The sequence below is a fragment of the Tauraco erythrolophus genome, chromosome 24 (assembly GCF_009769465.1).
Source record: "Tauraco erythrolophus isolate bTauEry1 chromosome 24, bTauEry1.pri, whole genome shotgun sequence".
NCBI lineage: Eukaryota > Metazoa > Chordata > Aves > Musophagiformes > Musophagidae > Tauraco > Tauraco erythrolophus.
The window spans coordinates 3906324-3928151 of record NC_141488.1 but is presented as its reverse complement, the minus strand read 5'-3'; the positions used below and the strand labels follow the sequence as shown (position 1 = coordinate 3928151).

At 48.4% G+C, this 21828-nt stretch overlaps 1 protein-coding gene across 1 annotated transcript; it reads right to left on the bottom strand.

The window, feature by feature from the left end:
* Positions 1–3786: 3786 nt before the first annotated feature.
* LOC147527089 (tRNA selenocysteine 1-associated protein 1) lies at positions 3787–20667 on the bottom strand. The gene is made up of 9 exons (XM_086626160.1): positions 20641–20667; positions 17271–17368; positions 16441–16540; positions 13377–13429; positions 12320–12451; positions 8989–9108; positions 7393–7555; positions 6785–6818; positions 3787–5077 (listed from the first exon to the last, which is right to left on the bottom strand). Exons 1-9 carry the CDS (start codon positions 20665–20667, stop codon positions 4941–4943), a joined length of 864 nt encoding a protein of 287 aa, XP_086482286.1. The 3' UTR covers positions 3787–4940.
* Positions 20668–21828: the final 1161 nt, after the last annotated feature.

The following is a 21828-nucleotide window of genomic DNA, read 5'->3' as shown; positions in this document are numbered from 1 at the left end:
AAGGACTTGGGAGTACTGGTGGACGAGAAGCTCAATATGAGCCGGCAATGTGCTCTTGCGGCCCAGAAGGCCAACCGCGTCCTGGGCTGCATCAAGAGGAGTGTGGCCAGCAGGTCGAGGGAGGTGATTCTCCCCCTCTACTCTGCCCTTGTGAGACCTCACTTGGAGTACTGCGTCCAGTTCTGGAGCCCCCAACATAAGAAGGACATGGACCAGTTGGAGAGGGTCCAGAGGAGGGCCACGAAGATGATAAGAGGGCTGGAGCACCTTTCCTATGAGGACAGGCTGATAGAGTTGGGGCTGTTCAGCCTGGAGAAGAGGAGGCTCCGGGGTGACCTTATAGCGGTCTTCCAGTACCTCAAGGGGGCCTACAGGAAAGATGGGGAGAGGCTGTTCAGGAGGGCCAGTTATGATAGGACAAGGGGTAATGGTTTTAAAATAGAGGGAGGTAGGTTCAGGTTGGATATTAGGAAAAAATTTTTTACTATGAGAGTGGTAGAACACTGGAACAGGTTGCCCAGAGAGGTGGTGGATGCTCCATCCCTGGAGACGTTCAAGGCCAGGTTGGACAAGGCCCTGAGCAACCTGATCTAGTTGGAGATATCCCTGTTCCTTGCAGGGGGGTTGGACTAGATGACCTTCGAAGGTCCCTTCCAGCCCTAACCATTCTATGATTCTATGATTCTATGATTCTAAATGCTAAACCGGGAGAATCCCTAAAGAGCAATACCAAAAACCAGCCGATGCTTAGTAGACATCATGCCATCACGAGAAAATGGATGGAGATCCAGAGAGGAGCAGAGGAGATCCTGCTGCATGTCTGCGGTGCTCGACCACAAAGTCCCCGAAGCCGTGCTGAAACCTCCCGGCATGGCTGGGAGCCTCACAGCGGTCTCTTCCGTAGTGCAAACACTGGAAGAGGCTGCAATTCCCACCCACGGACAGGTGAGAGCAGACAACCCGCAGGGAAGCGCTCTGAAAAACTCACAGTAAGGAAAAGCAAGTAGGAATTAGTGATCCAGGTGGGATGCTGTGCCTGTGGCTCCTCAGGGGTCCTGTGCGCTAAGGGGATGAGAGGAACCCTGTCCACACACAGCTCAGCCTACATCCTTAACAGCGTTATCTCCCATTGCCTTGACGTTGGAAATTCTGCAGCAGGATATAATCTGAGAAAAACGGAGTGTGTTCCAACCGCACCAACCTGGACCCCCAAAACCCTTCTTGCAAAACTGACTGCGCTTGGCAAACCCATTTTGACTGGGAATAACTGCTAGAGAAGGAAAGTGTACTAACTTTAGGGGAAAAAAAAAAAAAAAAAAAGGAGGTATCTTCTAAAGAAATGCTTGAATCGGGCAAAAAGGCAAAGCGAGCTTTGTCAGAGTGACATTTTCCGAACCGGCTCTATCCATTTCTAAATGTAGCCATTGCATTTAAAATTCATACCCTTTCCTGCCACTGAATTAATTTCATGTCTAAGCAAATCCCAAGTTAAATCCAGAAACTGGTGTATCCAGTACGCTTTACACGACGCACTGGGAGATAGCAAGGCTGGAAGGTAAAAATTCCTCTCGGATCTTGTTGAGCAGAAGCTGGGGCTTAGCGAGCCAGTAATGAGAACCCGAGAACGCACAGATCAGTCGAACATCTCTGTTCCTCAAAAGGGACTCGGAGAAATCCCTACGGCTGTTTGGTACTTCTCAGTATGTGGGATATCAACCTGTCTCCTGAAACTGGTCCAAGCAACAGGAATTTTCTCTAGCCAACCACACGTGGAAAACATCATTGCCGGCTCCCACCAGACCCCTCAAACCCAAACACGGGGCTGCGCTGGCACAGCCCCTCACTTGCTAAAGAAATGGTTTCCAACTCCTCACCCCACTGGAAGCCGGTCAGAATTCCTCACAGGCCACCCCTGATGTTTACTGTCAAGCTTTTAATTAAACACCTGTTAATGGCAACAGGGCACCCCGCAGCCTTGCAGCTTTGGAAATCACCGCTTCAACAGGAGCAATGCCCACGTCCTTCCAGCTCTGCAGCTGGCTAAACATTTTTCCTTCTCTGTAACCCAAACGGTAATCTGAGGGTCCCTGCAATTTACAGTAATCTGGATTGAATCATCACATCTTCATCAAGTAACACAGCAAGGACGAGTCGTTTTTGTAATTGCTGGTAAACGTTGCACGCTGAAAGACAGAACGCTTCGTAATTTCCATCGCGGATTTCGATGCAGTTTTCAAGAATTACATAATCCCAGTGAGCTGTGATATCATCTGCCTTGGATTTCTTGCCTTTAGCACACAAAGATAAAAGCAGAGTTTACCTTACTACACGGAGTCCTTGTCTTTCATCTTGTGTTACACTAAACAAGGGTAATTAATCAAGGCTTTTCCTGTAGCCATCCATGAGAAATAAAATCCCACACTCTGTTGAACTTAGATTCCAAAACACAAACCCTACAAAATCCAGGTGACCGGCTGTTCTGTAGCTCCACATTAAAGTCTCCTCTGTGCTTCAGATGTGGCAATACTGGCCAGGAGCTGGAAGTGAACATGAAGATGAGTAAGTGATACGCAGAAAAAAGCGGGGAGAGGTCAGCAGCTCACCAGAACGTTGGATTCTCACCAACAACCCAAAAGGCTGGCTCAAACGTGCCGGGAACGTGGCCCAATGCTTCACGTCAGCCTCTCTCCTGAAAGGAAATTCATGAGCTATTTTAAGCTCTGCAGCACCAGTAAGCAGGCTTCAGTGGGTAATCTTTGCCGGCCTCTCTGCTCCCAAATTGTTCTCCACGTAAGAGCCCAAGGGTCTGTACACACACAGCTCTCCTAGAAACTAGGGATGCTGGCGGAGTGGCCTAATCGTTACCAACTTTCTTCCCACCACAAAAACAAAAGCAGAGAGAGGAATGGTTTTGCCCCGGGGTTGCTGTCCGTGAGGGGTGCTGCTCTGTGACAACCTGGCCAACTGTCCTTCAGAGACGGACTTAGAGGGATACGGCTTGTCCACGCGTGAGGAAATATTCCGCAGGACAGCAATGCTGGCCAGCAGCATAAGTTTGTATCGACAAGGTTAAGAGTGGCTTCAGGTCACCTCCCGTGGCGAACAAGGAGGGCTGCATTATAAAAGCTAAAATTTGTGGGGATAGGGAAAGACAGGTCCAAAAGAGAACGAAGGGCATACAGGGCAGCACTGTTGCAGCACAATAACAGAACAATCCAGGAAGCATTTAACAGCAGAACGTCAAACCCTTCTTTACATCACCTCTGCAACGCGGCTCTGCCGAACACGCACGAGGGGCAACGCCGGAGCTGCCCAGCGACATCGGAAGGGAAAAAGCAATCTGCTCTCTTCCACCTGTCTGCCGCCTCTGAAACACTGCTAGCGCACGCAGGGAGCACTCCTTTCCTTAAATTCAGAGCAACTGAAGGTTAGGACGCTGTTAACAGCCCACAGCACAGTCAGATGCACAGCAGGAGGAAAAAATCACAGCAGATGAGAAGGCAGGGGTCCAGCAGTCCTCTGGCTCCACTTACTGAGAAACACACCGACTCCAGTACATGTCACCATCCCCCTCGCACTCACGGTGCGTTTACCATGGCAGTTGATAAAAAGACCACAGACTGACAAAGAGATCATAATTACGGACACAAACAAAGGGGTAGTAGAAGTAGGCTTTATGAAAGTATTGAAATTTTGTGGCAAATCTCTGCATCAACATGGGCAGGGAGGCAACTCAATGCTTCGCAGCAGCAATTTCAGTTACCAAACTATTCTTGGATAGACATTTATTACAGGTAGTGTATCTGTTCCTATTTCTCAAAGAGTTTAAGGCACAAAAGCCTGGAAAGGGCTTATAACACGTACATAAGTGCTATTATTTTCGCTTTCACCTCTAACGCAACATAATATTAGCTTAAATATATTGCTTGTCCATCCAGCTTATACAATATCCAGTAGAAAACTGCTTTCCAGGTTAGCAACAATTTGTTGCACAATATATCAATTAGATTGCTCTGACCCGTTTTTGCTGCCAGATCTTCAGTTTCACCACATCCACTCTGACAGGACAGTGGAAGACGCTATGGAATCTCAACATCTTAATGAGACTGTCAGGGTGTGTCCACAAGGAAAAAAAAGGCATGATACACAAAATAACATCTAAACAAGGTTGCTGGTAAAAGTGTTTTGAACTGCTTGAGTGATGGGGAATTATTTCCTCATCACAGGTGGAGAAGTGCAAGCCAAACGTGCGAGAGATCATCCGTCCGTAGGAGTTTAGCAACGCTCCTTTCTGTCTTTACTCTCCAAAATGCTCTTCAAGTAGATGGCTCAAGAACACCGAGCTATAAACTTGCTAGCTCAAGGCCACAGCTTAGGTCAAGTGGAACATGAGCTTCCATCTACGTGGTTCTTTCCCATACTCAAGTTACAGCAACCTCACCCAGTCACTAGAAGGCTTTTGAGACATTTTAGTGGTATCCAGCAATGATTTTTAAAAAGAACACATTCATGAGAGTTGGATCAAATGACTGAAGACAATGAAATGGGCAGCAAAACAGAAAGATGGGCAGGAACCAAAATGCAAAGGGTAATTTTACTTAAAAGACCAACTTTTTTATTGTACGTTGGAGTAGAGTCTTTCCCCTGTGCCATCTCGATGAAAGTTCATAAATTACAATTCCCAAGAAGTATTAAGAGTTCATCTCAAGACAAAAGGAATAAAACCGTTGCAGTTCTAACTTTCACCATGAACAGAAGTTACCACGATGCTCCTATGATACTCATTGTGTACAGGAGAGGCCACGGTCCTCCTGTACTTCGAGTAGCAGACCTGGGTGGAGGAAGGGCCACCCCTCACTCCTGCAGGATCCAGGTGCAGCGTAACAGTCCGGAGCGCGCTGGCGGGTTAGTCACACGGACACAGCGCCTCAGCAACGAGGCTATAACACGGCGGGAATCTCTGAGGAGACAGTGTCCAAAGGCTGCCAATGACAGTCCATCAAGGCGTCGTAGAGCTCTTCGCTCTGTTCCATAAACTGTTTGTTTGCTTCGTGGACATCTAGCTGAGGCGTCGGATCTAGAGGAGGAAAGACAGACAGACAAATAGGTCACACGCCAAACGCATTAGGGAAAAAACCCACACCCCATAAATACGTTAGTTTTATTAAAACAAACATGGGGAGAGTCACAAAACGTTCCCAGCACTTTCCCGGTCGTGAACCTGACCAGATCAGCCCTAGTAAACCTTTCTGCAGTGGGATCAGAGCTAACTACATCCAGACATGTCCCTCTTTCCAGTGGCGATTGCCCCCACAGCAGAGCCAACAGAGAGAACGCATACCTGCACCTCGCAGCCCAGGGTAGCCACTTAAACTGCCAACGAAGGTGGGCTGGCACTAAGGCACCGGACTGCAAAGTGGAGGAGCGGGGGCGCGGGCACACGTTCCGATCTGCTCCCTCCACTGCGGGGCCAGAGTGGATGGCTGGGGACGCTGCTGCAACAAGAGTCACCAGAGCTCGTCTGCCAAAGCCTCGAACATCTCAAAGCATTTCACAGTTAGTAACCACAGAGGTGCCAGCGACACCCAGGGAAGTACCTGTGGGCATGGCCCCTACTTTACAGTCGGAAGAAAGGTTTGTAAAGCGTTTTGGAGCTGGGGAGCAACCCAGGTGGGTGCAATCCTCCTGCTCTCAACACACACGTAACGTTTCCCAAAAATCGACTCATGGTATTCCCCAAACCACTCGCAGGATGCAACGATGTGAAGCTCACCCAACAACACCCGCCATCTAAAGCTCAGCCAGAGTAGAAAACCACACTGGTTTGCACGCGGCTATCGGAGCGCAAAGCAACTGGCCAGCTGAACGGAGAAACTACAAACCGGGAATAAAATGCGTGCAAACATGGTGGCTTTTAGCTACACCAGGCTGTGACGAATCGCAGGAGAACAGAATTAAGAAAAAGGAACGACACTGGCAAAACATTATTTCAGTTTCCTCTAGATTTCAACTTAATAATTCGATCAAAAAGACACCCCAGAGATGTTCTAACCATAGCACTGGTGTGGCAGTTTCAGAGAAAGGAAAGTTCTCCTGCGACACCTTTAAAAGCCATGAAGGGCTTTCCCGTTGACATCATTACTGATTCCTATGGATTCTGTAGAGGATCCAGCTGCTTTCTACTGTTACCATGTGACTTTTAAATTTTTTAGAAGAATAAGACACGCTATATAGTGCGTATTCCACTCCAGATAAAACTTTGGAACTGCTAATATAAAATTATTTTTTCTTGCATCACTAAATGAAAACTGCTTGTTCGTGTATCTAAAACCCAACATGGTTTAGTGGCCCATTTCAAGCAATGACTGCAGAAGCAAATATTTTATTGGAATGCTGGCTGATATTATTTCTTTTTGGAACTAAAAGCACAGTGAAGCATGCTGGGCTTTAAATGCCAAGATTTTACAGAAAACCAGAATATCTACATTGTTTTTGTAGCATACCAGAAAAAATACTAAAAAAGGATAAAAGTTTGAGTACTACAGAAGATTAAAATCTCAGTGCTAGTGAAGCCAATTAGTTCCAGTCCTGACAAGGCTCAGACCAGGAACAGCAACTGTAAAATAAGGATGCAATTGCGCTCGGTGATAGTGACCCGCAACTTTCCTCAGATTTACTCAAAGATTAAGGAATATTACACACTGAAAGTAAGGGCCAGTTTGAGAGAGACTCTAATGAGTGCAGAGCAAATAGACAGCTTCAGTACAGGATTCAAGAAACTTACCTTCCAATGCATCCTCACCGACTTCTTCATATGTCTGCAAGGAAAAAACCCAACACATTAGGAAAGCAGATATTTCTCTTTTGTTTTACAGACACCCACCTGTTCATCAGTACTGTCATACACTGACTGCTACATCTGACTGATTGCAACGGAATTCTTCACACACAAGCCCCTTGTTCCACTCCCAACAGGCTCCACGGGGTAGACCCCACACTAAACTTTTAACAGAAGCAGCAGTTCTTGAAATTCCTGTGGTGAAGCTGGGTGCCTGATCTGTTTTATCCTCTAAAACAAGGCTTACGAAGGATCCCGGAACGCAGTCTTAGCAATGCCTGCCCAACTGCCCCTATCGAGAGAACCCTTCTACCACAGCAACTGTGTTAGGGGACCCTTGGCGCCATCCACATCTTTCCACCCCTCTCCAGCCCCAGCAACACCCCCCCACCCAAGGCAAGAGTACACGCCACGCTCTGCTGAACAGTTTTGCTTCCTCAGGAAGTAGCTATGGCAAGACCCCAGTGCCTGAGGATAAAACATGCCCACCATTTTTTTGTAAGCTACCTCGTGTTTCTGTGCTGACAGCTCACTGAAGAGCGAGCGTGTCCTACCTGCATGGTGCTCTGCGTGTATCCGTACTGGGGATAGCTGTAGCTGTAACTGCCCGTGTTCTGGTCGTAGCCCCACTGGGCATAGTAGTTGTGATATTGTTGGTAATATTGGTTATAATTATAGTTGTACATCTGATTGTACTCCATTGGTTTCACGCGATTACTTCAAAAAATAAAGCAGGAATAAGTTGCAAATAATGCAGAATCATTATGAAAAAAAAGCAGTGAAATAGCTCAAGATACAATATGGTATATAGACAAGGCTTAGTCTGACATGCAAATTTCAGTCTTTTAAAAAATATTCACTATTTACTGTAGCAGTATTTATCATTTGCATACACTTGCAGAAAGAAAGAAGTGGTTTAAATTTAACACCCTTTCCTGTATTCATATTCATCTTCATTAATAAACATTGCTTTAATTCTTTTTGAGTTAATTTAGTATCACTTCCTGGCTTTGGGAAGGGAAGAGTCCAGGACTACGAGCCTCAGTACAGAACAGTCCTGAACTGTGACGCAGATTCTTGGGTTTCTTTTCCCTTCTGATAAATAGGATGAAGTTAAGTACTCTGCAGCTTTCTCAGACAAGGTACTGAGTCTTGCTTTACTTGAAGAGTTAAAGACTTGCAGCCTTGCAAAAGAACTGGGGTTTTCTTTAGTGAGAACGGATAAAAACCTCTCCCTTCTACCACTATCATACGGAAGCCTAAAAAATGACTTGTTGTCCCCATTCCCACTGAACTGGTGGTCTTCAATGCACAGAGTGGGAAGAGCTCATGAAGCAAAAGAGGACTACAAGTAATCAAAAAATTAAACTTAAATAGTCTGCAAGCTGACTAAAATCGGTAGCATTCCCAAAGAACTGGGAATCCCACCTGATTATCAAGATTTTAAACAATGAGATGACAAATATCGTTTGAAAATGAAAATATGTCACACACAAAGCTATGCCTAATGATGAAATCAGTGAGAAGTAGGAAGAGGGAAACATCAGTCTTCTCACCATGACACACCCCTTTTTTCTGCTTTTCTCTTCCTTATCCCCCCAAGACTTCTGAGGTCACTGAAAATCTAAATATTATTCAAATAGGGAGCAATTACTATTATTCGTATTACCCTAGTGCTACGAGCCCCAAGTCAGACCAGGATCTCATTGTATCAGGTTCTGAACAAACACAGAAAAAAAAGTTAATCCCTGCCCCAAAGACTTATATTTAGTAGACATTAAAATAGAATTAGCAAGGTCATTGAGCTTCACTTCTAGAAATCAAAAAGCAAATTTAGACTATTTCAATTCAATGCAAAGAAACATACACTTCAAAAAGAATCATATTTAAATACAGTGTGTGCACACGTGTGTGTATTTAATAACATATACGATTAAAAACAGCGTAAAATGCTTACTCTTGATCTAATGTTATAATTTATTTGAATTCCTGTGCATTCTCTAGCTACTTTACTACATTCGTGGGTATTCCTTCACTTTGTGATGGAAACATCCAGGAAATACACCCAAATCCCTAAAAGATATTTAAAAACACATGTGATTTCACGTCAGGGTGTTCTTACACAAGCGTTTGGCTGCTGGTATACTCACGCTTTTGGTATAGCCACACTCAAGCGTACGGGTTTAGAGCCCAACCCCACAGCTCCTTGGCACTCTGTCAGTGCCCTTTTCTGTTCCAGTTCATCCGTGAACTTCACGAACCCGTAACCTCTGCAGAGAGACAGAGTAACTCACATGAAACAAAGCCGAAAAAGCCACGCTGCTTTTTAAAAAAATATTTACAGCAAAGTCAGAATTGGTTTGGGAAATCACAGCAAGTGAAACACCTTCACTTGGCCTGTCCCTGCTTTTAGCAGAGATTAAGTGATGGCGTCTTCCAGTTGCTCTGTATTATTTGCAAAATGCTTTGAAACTGTACAGTGGATTCCAGGAATAGGGAGTGAGCTGACACAGGATGTGTGGAAAGGCAGGAACGGACAGCAGCAAAGCCTCAAATCTATACTGGGAGGATGCAGATAATCTAAACAGTTGCAAGTCAGCACAGGATTGACAAGACATAGGCAACGTTTGTATCTCAAACTGTCCTGCTGTGAAGGAAAACTGCTTTTCTCTAGGATCTTCCAGTTCCAACCCCCCTGCCATGGGCCAGGACACCCTCCACTACACCAGGTTGCTCAAAGCCTCATCCAGCCTGGCCTTGAACACTTCCAGGGATGGGGCAGCCACAACTTCTCTGGGCAACCTGTTCCAGTGCCTCACCACCCTCAGAGTGAAAATTTCTTCCTTAGATCCCATTGAAATCTCCCCTCTTTCAGTTTAAAGCCATTTCCCCGTGTCCTATCACTGCATGCCCTTGTAAAACTCCTCTCCAAGCCCAAAGGTCCTTTGCGTGGGATTCTGACGCTGCAGTGAGTCAGACGCAATGCAACAGCATCCCAGAGGGCAGTGCCAGGATCCCGAGATGGGATGGGCTGCCTCGCGCAGCAGAAAGATCAAAGACTTCGGTGTGGGAGGGAAAGAGGAATCCATCTAGGCGAAGGAAGGAGTTTGGGAGGGAAAGGGCTTGTCTACTTGGGGAAAAGAACGAGCCGTAAGCAAGGGTGTAAATCTACAGCATATTATCCATTCTGTGGGAACTCTTAAACACCCAGTAGCACGCTACTTTGAAAGCTGCATCACCCAGTACTCGCAGTAGGCCCACACTGGACGCGATTACAGAGCAGCTGGTGCCTCATCAAACGCCGTGTCTTGCACAGCAAGCTATACACACAACTCCAAAAATATATTTTTATACATATATGCATGTATGTAGGTCTACTCCTCACAGAGCGAAGGCCAAATCAAAGCTCAGGCTTATCCATACACAAACTGGATAATTAAGTGGGAGCAAAACTCTACACGGGTGCACACTGTTTAACTGCCCGTGGCAGGAGGGTTGGAACTAGGTGATCTTTCAAGTCCCTTCCAACCCAAAGCATCCCATGATAAGTTGCCCTCTGTAAAAGGACTGTGGCAAATTAAACCCATGCAAGTCAACTTTTAAGTCAGTTTAAGGTGTTCACACATAAAAGCGTGTAAGTTTCTGAGCTGCTACACAGAGTCCTGCAGCCTTTCGGGTGGGACCAAGAGTGTGCGAGTGAAACAGGGAATATTGGCAGTTCCAAGATAGTGATGGACAGATAAAGAGTAGGATGTAGAGTATAGGAATAGCTGTCAGGTGCAGCAAGGGAGACAGTGATTCTTCCAACTTTTCTAGACTTTCCAGATTTCAACTTTTCTAGATTTTCACACCGATGGCTAAACCAGATTTTAGTCCAGAAGAAAACCCACCACGAAATTGGTTCTTTGTGGCCAGGACCATCCTGGCAGACTTTCTGTCCTGTCCCTGCAGTTAGGACTAGCCTCCCAGCCTGCAGCCTCAGCAGAAAGCAAAGACATAGGCACAGCACCACGGCATCGGGCTCCAAGCTCCTGTCTTGCCTCGACAAGAGGTGCTGGGAGGAGGCCTTCCTGATACACCAGCCCCGGCTGGAAGGGCCAGGACTTTGCTAGGCACGTCCACAAGCCCCAGGTTCCTCTCTCGCATCACATTAACGCTTGCAGTTGCCTCAGCTTTGAGTAACTGCACAAGTCACAACAAAGCCCCTGGCAGCAACACCCCGGCACTGCGAGGGGAGGTAGCTGTGCCCTTCCCAGCAACAGCTACCTTGAAGCTACCTTGAAGTCCCTGCTCCTTCCCCGCTTCCCAAGCTACCTCAGATTCCCTTTCCCTGAGGTGTGCACTTATGAACAGTTCCCAAAGCCCAACTAATGGCCCAACCTGCATCCCCCAACATCTATTTTGCAGGCAGAGACTGAAGCAGGCACAGCAAAACAGGAACTGCTGGGTTCACACCTGAGCAGGCAGGGCAGCGAGGAGGAGGAGGAGGCACCCAGAGCCCACTCTGGCAGTGCTGGTGTCAGGTGAGGTGGCAGTAACTGCATCGACACGTAAGAGCCAGAGAGTGACTGAGCAGCTCTACAAGAGGTTCAGGTTGTACGTGAAGAAACCTCCTTACTAAGGAGGTAATGCAGCACTGGAGCAGGCTGCCCAGACAGGTTGTACTATCTCCATCCCGGGAGGAGTTCCAGGCTACACAATTCATGGCTGACGTGATCTAGCATAGGCAGCAGTCCTGCTCAGAGTGGAGTGTTGGACCAGAGACCTCCAGAGGTTCCTTCAAACCAACACGTGTAAGACTGGGAAATCTTACGTGAGAAAGAGAGGGGATCCACAGCCATGTTCTAAGTCTGGTCACAACATTCTCATGGGTATTATATCAGAATATTGCACCCCACTGAAGCCATTTTCTGTTTTGAAAACAAGGCTGCTGATCAACTGGTCCCTCTTCTAGGAAAACACACTTTCATTTTCTGCTATTTCTGAAACATTTTAATAAGGTGAAGAAAACAGACTTTTGACATGTTTCTGGTGAGACTCTTCCAGTAAAGATGAACAAGGCGGCTGCTAAGTACCTGACGACGATGAATCATAGCTTTATTTGCCCTACCCTCTTTGAAACAAAACCTGTAAAGCTTTCACAGGAATAGACACTCAAGAGCCTAAAGACTGTAAAAGCACAACTCCATCTGAAAGGCCAGCGAGACAGCGTTTCAAGACGACTTAGACATTTTTCAGCACTTGCAGAAGGGCAATAACACACTTCCAACACACAGAGAGCATCGTGCTGACAGAGGAGTGACAATACGCCGTGGTGGCTATCAAAACCCCACCACACTGTCGACTGAATATCCAAGAATATTGTGTTTTTAGATAACTAAAATCTAAACTGATAGAACTACTCTTTTTCCCTTGCTGTGTTATATCTTTTCTGCCATTGCATGTGAAGTGAAAGAAAAGAATGAATAAAAGATGACTTACTTGGATACTCCTGCCTGGTCCAAAACAACTTTTCCACCTCTACACGACGGATAAACTTTAACAAAAAATTCATATAACATGCCATCATCCACATCAGGAGTCAGGTCTCCCACAAAAAGTGAATATTCTGGACTAAAGAAATCAAAAGAAAACTTCTTAAGTACAGTTATACAAAAAAAGAGGCGTGCTGAACGACAGTAACATTTGGCTTAAACATCTGACTTCAGAGAAAAGTGGCATTAAAGGACCATTTCATGGACACTTTAAAGCGTCACCAGTTCAGTTGCTTAGGTGACTAAAACTTTTATTGACACTGCTTTTCCAAGTCAATTCAAGCAGCATAACTAAAAAGTTGTGGGTTTTTTTATAAAAAGATTCATAATAATCTAAAATATAAATACAGTTGCCTAGCTAACAGCTCTCTAATGAACCGCAGGACGGTGTTGCTTTCGGCCTTGCACACACCTGCCCGAACACCTCGTGTTATTATTTCTTCAACTGTGTCAGCGTTTCGGGGCAGGCACCCGAAAAGCATCCACACCACCCACCGCCAGGAGCCTCCTTACACACCTTCCACTGCCAGAGGAGAAAGATGGGCTGCTCCAGAGGGCAATTCAGAGCACCCTTCTCTCTCTTTGCTGACTCGTGGTACTCTAGCCCGTTCAGCCGGGCGGTGTGAAACCACCGCGTTTACCTGCAGATGCTAAACACGTTCATGACACTGTACAGTACTACGATGGGATGTATCCTTGGATACACAGAAAGTGCTAACATGCTGCAGCATCACAAATTGTCTGCAGCGCGTGCCAAGACAGCTTAATGCAATCTACATTTTGAATTATGGGATTATCTGGCACTGCTGGACAAAACGGTACGAATTTTAGCTGTAGGTATGTCAAGGCGCCTTCCTATCGGAACGCTCTCCGATCCCATGAGCTGTATGTTTCATCTGGCAATGACAGACTCGTAGGTTTATGCATTTGGAATCCTCTCTGTAAGGCAATCGATGACGAGACACGAAGCAGGCAAAAATAATATGTGAATATTGAGCGTTTACCTGTTATCGGGCTGTTTTCCATACGTTGCATAATTCAATTTAAATCGCTTTGCCTGAAACAAGGCAAAAATCAATCCATACATTCAAATGTTCTCATGTGAATCCAAACAATTAGGAAAAAAATACAGTAAGCTTATTTCACACAACATTCTTAATGATGACAAGGCAGTCGGGCCAGCCAGTTAAGGTACCAAGGACAACATTTTTATGTGACTCCAGCACAGCTACAATCACGAAAATCAGCAAAGAACCTGCGCCAAGAGGCCTGGCCTGTCTTTGTTTCAACAGTTTATAAAGTTGGTGAGAGACAGGTGAACCTTACACAGCACCAGATGTTTGTGTCTTTAAGGAAGACAGGAAAACAGAGATATTAACAACTAATATTACATGACTTCTAATTTTCAGGTCGTAAAATGAAGTGACAGCAAAGACTGTTGGACAGCTGTGATTTACAAGAATATTGGCAGGCCAGAATTCACCACACTGGAAAACGGAATCAGTTCCTTAGTCTGGAAGTACGGCTACACCCTTTGCTCTGGATGATGTGCTCATTTAGTAAGATCCAAAATCAAGGTTTTTCCGAAGGCCTTATCTGTCCCTGGACACTGGAGGCCTCCCTAAGATCTGCACCTGCATTTCTTCCGAAACAGGTTTCCCAGGAGCCTACATTTGTGCCCACTTGCACATCTGGAACTCATCCTACCAGGGTGCAGCAACTTATGCCCAGCTCACATTTGAGTTTAGACCAAGATCTAGGCAGCAGTTAGTCTTCTGCCTCAGAATCCTGCGGGTCTCAATCCCATGGGCATTCTTACACGATGCTTAGCACACAGTGACCCGAGCAGGCTCACTGCAGCGTGCAATGGTAATTGCTATTTGCTTCTGAAACATGGCTGACAGAGGAAGAAGGTTGCACCCCTTTACAAGAACACTGGCGTCAGAACTCACCCAGACCTAAGCTGGATTTCCTCGTCAGCTTGAGGGACTTCAGAACCATTTTCCTGTCTCCCAACAGGCTTCCAAAGCGGATACTCCTCTGTGCTACACAGTGGCATAGCAAGAATCGTGGAATCATGGAATGGTTTGGGTGGGAAGGGACCTCAAAGACCATCCAGTTCCAACCCCCCTGCCACAGGCAGGGACACCTTCCACTACACCAGGCTCATCCAGCCTGGCCTTGAACACTTCCAGGGATGGGGCAGCCACAACTTCTCTGGGCAACCTGATCCAGTGCCTTAGCACCCTCATGGTGAAAAATTTCTTCCTTATATCCAGTCTAAATCTCCCTCTTTCAGTGTAAAGCCATTGCCCCGTGTCCTGTCGCTATGCGTCCTTGTAAAAAGTCCAGGGGACTTGTTAGAACTCCAGGGGAATTTCGCCAAAGCAAGCGAGCCTACTGTGAGCCCATAACCTGGAGACCAGGACGTTTGTTTAGCACAGCAGAGAGCCTAGTGTGCTCCTGTACCTCGCATGATGCATTTTCTTCCCTCAAAGATAGCATAAATAATTCCTGGGAAACAGAGCAAAGCCTTGTCTCTAGGCTATCAGCATGTTCCTTGCACGCTTGCATTCACTGGTGCGCTGTGGTACACAACTCCTCTCGTGAACCATTTACAAGCTGATACAAAATTTAGATTCCACTTTGAAGCACTTTCGTCTTTTTTAGGATCTCACTCTTCACTGGAATATTTTGGGTTTAAAATCAACGACAGACCTGAGAGTACTTCCACTCAAGTGGGAACTGGGGACACTAATTCTGTAAACAGACACAGCTCCAGCACCACGGCTCTGTTATTCCTTTGGCTGATTCAGTACGTAAAAACAAATAAAAGAGCGAGCCACATTCAGTTTTCTGCAAACAAGAGAAAAAGTTCCTAAATGCAAGAGAGGAGCTGGGCAGTTGCCTGCTGAGTGCACCGATTTCGGCTGCCTGCACCTGTAACTCTCTCCACATGTTATGGAAACCATCCCTCTAACCAACATCACACTGCGAATCAAACTGTGGAGAAAGACGGGCGTTCCCGAAACCAAACTTTGATTGTTCTGTGGCTCCTTCCAGGAGCTTCTCTCTCTCTCTGGTGACGACATAAGGCATCCAGGAAATTTCGTTTCCCTTAATGGTGGGCTCTGACTCATGGCACAAGAGCGTACTAAACAGGACAGGTGCAACAGACACTTCCAGGCCTCTCGTCTACTGCTGGTACGAGGGGACACCATCCTCTCAGCAAGTTGACCAAACAGTTCAAGGAACCCTACCTGAACCTCCCAGTTTTCTCCTCAGGGTATTAACTACACTGCAACAGGCATCCATTGACCTTACTACACCCCACTGTAACTGAGGTGATTCCAGAGCTGCTTTATGAACTGGTCATCCTGGCTACTGCAGCCAGCTCCTGTGGGTACAACGGACAGCTGTGTCCCATTTCAATCCACTACACACTCGAGTCAACATCCTAAAATTAGCCTCTAGGACTATTCCTCCTCTTCTTCCTAACTGGCTTTTATGCATCTGAGACATTTGTTCCGTCTTGTAGTTACACAATGGGCTAGCTCTTTCTCCACTGTACGTAGGTTTGAATAACTCTTGTTTGCTACAGGCCAAGAATAGTGCAAGGCTTAAAAGTCATGTTTCTCCTGCAAATCAAAGTTACTTGAAACTCAGTGCAAACTTGAGAGTTCATCTTGTCCACACGTAACGACACATGCACTGCAGCAAATTAATGGGGAACTACAAACAGGGAGAGACAGGAGGACTGTGGTAGGTATACTCCATCTATTTTTCCTTGTTCTTCTCTGGTGTCTTGTAAGTCCAACTTTGGTAACAGTAGAAAGGCTCCAAAATACAACATTTCTATACCTTGATTTCATCCAGACATTCACACAGAAATTAGTAACTTTCCAACAATTTTCTGAGCAAGAACATTAACAGTTTTATGTTCATTACTTTAAAGAAGAATCCCAGTTTGCTAACTATGAATTTGTCTGTAATCATTCAAAATATAGATTCTACACTATCTGTTCCTTCCCAGTTTTGCTTCCCAACTGGCCGATTTCATTCACTTACCGGTGTAGCACCAGGAAGCGGTTTTCCATTGATTTTGTGTAAACATTTCTCTGCAGTAGCTAGATCTGCAAATTCTACAAAGCAATAGCCTGCTGGAATTCTGAATGCAGACACAGGAGAGGAGAAAGATTTCAGCTTTAAAACACGTTTGAGGAGGAATGTTACATTTTTAAATAACTGGCAGGTAATTCGCTACAGTTGCAATACTTAGAACAATTTCTTTTTCAAAGTGTAAACATTAGCTACCAAAAAGAAGCTAGCGAAGTAATCTTGGATCTCAAGCAAAGTGATAGCCCCTACTTACCAGTAAGTCATGTCAACATAAGCACACAGAGAACAGTTTTGCTCACAACTATTTACTTCCTACTTTAGTTGACTATAAATTTTCCCACCCAAGTTTAAACAACTGCAAACTGAAATGACAACATTTAAAAGAACACGAAACTATCCTGCCTAGTCACTCGTTTTACTCCAAATGAACTCACTGGGCCATCCTATGGCTCCTTTGAAGCCAGCATCGTGTAGCTGCACTGGTGCAACAACTAGCACAGACAGGTCACAGAGCCTGCAGCCCACAAGGTGTAATTCCCAGACGGAATGAGTGCAGGATGAGGGCCAGACCCTGGTTTGCTGATGGGGAGGCTGAAGAGCCAGCAATTACCCCCTCCATCGCTGTCATCAATATATCCATACTGTTGGCAGCAACAGAGAAAAGCTCAAAGGGAAAATCACTGCAATGTGGACAGCGCCACAGCTATGGTGGGCAGAGGGCAAACGGTTCAATCCAAATGCACTGGCAGATCAAACTGAGAACAAGCAGAAACAGTTACCCTGTTAACCTGTTTCGAATGATTTTTACGCTCAGTACAAGCTCTCCCATGGTAGCAAAGGCTCTTGAAACAAAGTTTTCATCCATATATGGCTCCAGCTATAAAAGCAAAAAAAAAAAAGTCAGACCAGGGCATCTACAAACAGGAGAATATATGTGTCAATGCCACCCTAAGCAGTTAAAACATGATTGAGAAGTATTTTACCCTTACACTTCAAAAAGAAGACTCATTTAAGAGGGTCGATGCCACTCAAAACCAGCAGGCATGCATGAACCAGGCTCAACAGTCTGCAAAGTGGAACCCAAGAGACAGCATGAATTTCAGAGAACAGGGAGCTTTCACAGAAGGACAAAAGCCACTCAGAAACATACAGCAACAAACTGAGCGTTCACTACAGGGAGCAGGGGATAAGGAGATGGCGGGCTCCTTGTCTGTATGCAAACAGGGGTCGGGCCAGCACCCAGGGGTGCTAGGCTGAGCGGGCGGCACGCGTCAGGGAACACAGCCCCCAGCCAGCTGGGGTAGGGGTTTGCAAAGCCGTGTCTGCCTTGCACGACCGTGGAGACAGGCAGGGCAGCCCGCGGAGGGGAAACCTCTCATCGCGTCCCGCAGGAGGTTCTGCGCCCCGTGCTGCACGCGGGTGCACAGACCACGTTTGTGTCATCGGCGGGAGGTGGCACCGTGTGTGTCAGAGTGCGTGCGGGGTGCAGGGTGGTGGGACTGTGTGAGTGAGCACGCTGGAGAGCAAGTGTCTGCGTGGTGGAAGTGATGGAAAAGTACGAAACCGCACTGCAGTTTGGACCAAAATTTAATGAAGGTACTGAGGGAAAAGGATGTCTCTCTGCGGAACGAAAAGCAGAGGAGGGAACTAACTGAAATTTGGGCTTTGTGCAATAGAGATGCTGCTGGGGAGCACTGCCTGTGACAGGTAACACGGGGCTGGGGTGTGGGGGAACATATAGCTCTGTGTAAGTAACTATACGTGCGTGAGTAAGACAGGTGGCCTCGTGGGAACTGACAGCCCTCGAGCGCGTTCGTGTGTCTGTCAGGTCCCAGGCGGCTCCGTCACTTGTGTGTGTGACAGAACGTGCAAACTCGCCCAGTGTCTGTGCGTGTTCGACAGCGGGTGACCATACTGCACGTGCAAAAGGCAGTGCGTGCCCTGTGGAGGTGTGAGTGTGAAGCAGAAAGGACTCCGTTACATGTGCCAGAAGCAGGAGGCAGCATGGCTCTGTGCAGACATGCCACTGCAGAGGGTGATCCTGTGGGGTGTGTGCAGGAAAGCCAGGCTCATAAAAGCAACAGGTGACTGTTGCTTGGATAGCTACGTGTGTGTTTCGAAGAGCAGTGGCCTGCTTGTGAGAGAGGTGACTGAGAAAGAAGATGGCGTTATAGCGGAGAGGTGGCAGATAACCCTTTGTGTGGGTAAAGGAAAGAAACAGCAGACTCTGTGGAGTCTGCTTGGACGAGCGGCAGCAGTGGAAGACTCCCTGACGTGTCAGTGTACGTGTGCAACGCCCTGGAAACTCGGTGTGCGAGAGTGTGCGTATGAGAGAAGCACCCAGCGGGATCCTCAGTGATGTGCTGGGTTGTGCATACCCACGCACGTGAGACAGACTGAGGAAGACCACAGGGTGCACGTGCGTGTGCAAGCAGGACCACACAATATGCTGGGGTGAGCTTGTAAGAAAGGGCTGGGCAAAGAAGTGCGTGCAAGTAACAGGCAACGTGGAAATTGTGATGCACTAGTGTAACTGCATACGCATGCCTGTGCGTAGTGCAGGGGTACAGAAGACTATAGACTACGACACAGCGGTGGGATTGCATACGTGGCTGTGCAAAAGCAGCAGACAGTGCGGACGCTACAATACAGGCGTGTGGCGGGGTGGCAGAGCACTACAATATGCTGGGTGTGAGTACGCACGCGTGAGCGTGTGTGACTGTGTGTGTGCGGAGCGGCAAGCGGTGAGGGACACAGGTGCACGAGTACGAGGGTGCGTGAAGTGTGTGTGAAGGGCAGACAACAACAGACACTGTGGGGTGCATATTGGTGTGTCTGTGCCCACAGTGTGCATGTGAACAGGGAGAAGAAGCACCTGTGAGTGTGAGTGTGCTCCCAGGTGCACATGCAGGCAGGAATGAGGGAAATACTGAGGTGTGTAAGTTCTCACGAGTGTGTGAGCATGCAGGAGAGTGCAAATCCTTACAAGTGCGTGAGGGCACCCACAGGTGTGCACGAGTGTGGGGCAGGCAGTGAGGGATGCTCTTGCATAGGTGCACAAGAGCATGCAAGTGCAAGTAAGCATAAGCGCCTACGAGCGTGAGCACAAGCGTGTGAGCCCAGCAGCACAAGCATGAGTGCGAGTGCGCATGCAAGAGCCTTAGAGTGCAAGACCATGAGCATGTAAGTGCCTACAACCACATCAGCACGTAAACAGCGTATAAACCCTAGAAGTGTGAGTGTACAGGCTTGAGAGTGGGTGAGTGAGTGTGCAAGTACCTAACGGAGCATGAAGGTGTGATAACACATCAGTGCCCACGAGTGTGCCTGGGATCCTGGCTGCAGGCAGGCAACGAGGGGACCTGTGGGGGTGTCTGTGGGTCACTCGGGGGGGGTGTGTGTGGGTCACTGTGTCTGTCAGCGTGTCACTGTTCACAAACGCGCCTGCTGGGCCGGTGTCAGCATCTCCGAGCGTGTGCTCGTGTGTCAGCGAGCCCGTCAGCCTGCGTGAGCCTGACAGAGTGCTGGGGAGCGTGTGTGTGCACTGGTGTCAGTCAGCAGGGGGGTGTATGCGTGTGTCAGTGCGTGAGGGGCCGTGGGGCTGTGTTGGTGCGTGAGGGTGTCAGACAGTCAGTCAGTGTGAGGGTGTCAGTCAATCGGTGTGAGGGTGTCAGTCGGGATGCGGGTGTGTCAGTCAGGGTGAGGGTGTCAGTCAGTCAGTGAGGGTGTCAGTCAGTCGGGGTGCGGGTGTCAGTCGGGGTGCGGGCGTCAGTCAGTCGGTCGGTGCAAGGGTGTCAGTCAGTGTGACGGTGTCAGTCAGTCGGGGTGAGGGTGTCAGTCAGTCAGTCGGGATGAAGGTGTCAGTCAGTCAGTGGGGGTGAGGGTGTCAGTCAGTCAGTCGGGATGCAGGTGTCAGTCAGTCAGTCGGGGTGAGGGTGTCAGTCAGTCGGGATGCAGGTGTCAGTCAGTCGGTCGGTGTGAGGGTGTCAGTCAGTGTGAGGGTGTCAGTCAGTCAGTCAGTCGGTGCGCTCCAGCCCGCGGTCGCCCCGGCGCCGCCCGCCCCGGCCGCTGCCCCCCCGCCCCCCGCCAGCCAGGCCGCCCCGCTGCCCGCCTCACAAAGCCCCGCGCGGGTCCCGGCCGGACACTCACGTCCCCCATCCACAGGCTGGCGGCCATGCTGCTCCCACAGGCCCCGGGGCGGACTGAGCGGGGCCGCTGCTTTCGGCCCCGCCGCTGCCGCCGCCGCCGGCGCCGCCTCACGCCGAGCCCGCGGCCCGCTCCGCCGCCGCGCTGCCCCGCCGCCTCCTCCGCGGCGCCCGGCGGGCGGAGAGAGCGGCGCCCCGCCGCCACAGGCACCCCGGCCGCGGCAGCGCCCCCTGTCGGCAGGAGGAGCGCCAGCGGCCCCGCGCGGGAGGCGGCGGGGGCGCAAGATGGAGGGGGAGGAGGGTCGGGTTTGGGCCCCTTCGGGGGGTTTTGGGGTGCTGGGAGCGAGTTTGGGGCGCTGGGAGCCGGGCGGGTTCCTGGCGGGGCCGCGAGGAGGCCTGAGGTGGGAGGTAAGCCGGTGTGGGGGGGGTGAGGTGAGGGGTCCGGGCTGGAGACCGGGAGGAGGAGGAGGAGGAAGGGGCTGAGGGACTCCCCAGATTTCCTAATTAAAAGGCCCTTGTGTTTTCTGAGACGGGGGTTGAATTCGTTTTAGCCCTCCAAGCTGACAACCCCACACATCACAGGATTGCCTTAAAAAAATCACGAGGCTTTTAAATGAAGACAAGACTTAATTACTTCATATAGAGGTGCACAGGATTGTGCCGTGCTCTGCGTAAACATTGTGGAAACTCATTGCACATTCCAAATAATTTGGTGTAGTAAAGCGATAACATTCCTACCGTTGTGGTGTTTTAAAAGCCCTTTGGTCATCTCTTCCAGGTTTTCTCTCAAGAGCTGGAGGTGCTGAAATAAGCTGGGTGGATGTTTTTCAGCTCTCTGCGGTGAGTGTGCAACCCAGACCGCTGCTGGTGGTGCTGGCGCATGGTTGACAACGTTGGACACTTGTTGGCGATGTCAGCAGAAGACCAAAGGCTCAGTGTGGTTTCTGGGGGGAGGAGGTTTGGGAGAGGCTGTAATCCCTGCTCCCCTCCACCCAACAGGGCGGAATCTGTGCTCCGAATCTCAGCCAAACCGGGGCTGCCCTCGGCTCTGAGGTTAAACCGCTGCCTCGTAACTCGGCGGACAGGAGACTTGGTCTTTGGGGTTGTCAGCCCAGCACGGGGGGTTGGATTTGGTATGGTGTAATCCTCCCTCTTCTGCTCTTTACTTCCTCCCAGGCCTTTGACAAACAGG

Bases quoted from the DNA above. Each gene is read 5' to 3' on its own strand.
- LOC147527089 (XM_086626160.1), bottom strand. From the start codon at position 20,667: ATGGCCGCCAGCCTGTGGATGGGGGAC. The intron at 17,369-20,640 runs GTGAGTGTCCGG...TTGCTTTTATAG, and splicing joins CCAGCCTGTGGATGGGGGAC to CTGGAGCCATATATGGATGA. The intron at 5,078-6,784 runs GTAAGTTTCTTG...TTCCTCCTCTAG, and splicing joins CGGTGAGGATGCATTGGAAG to ATCCGACGCCTCAGCTAGAT.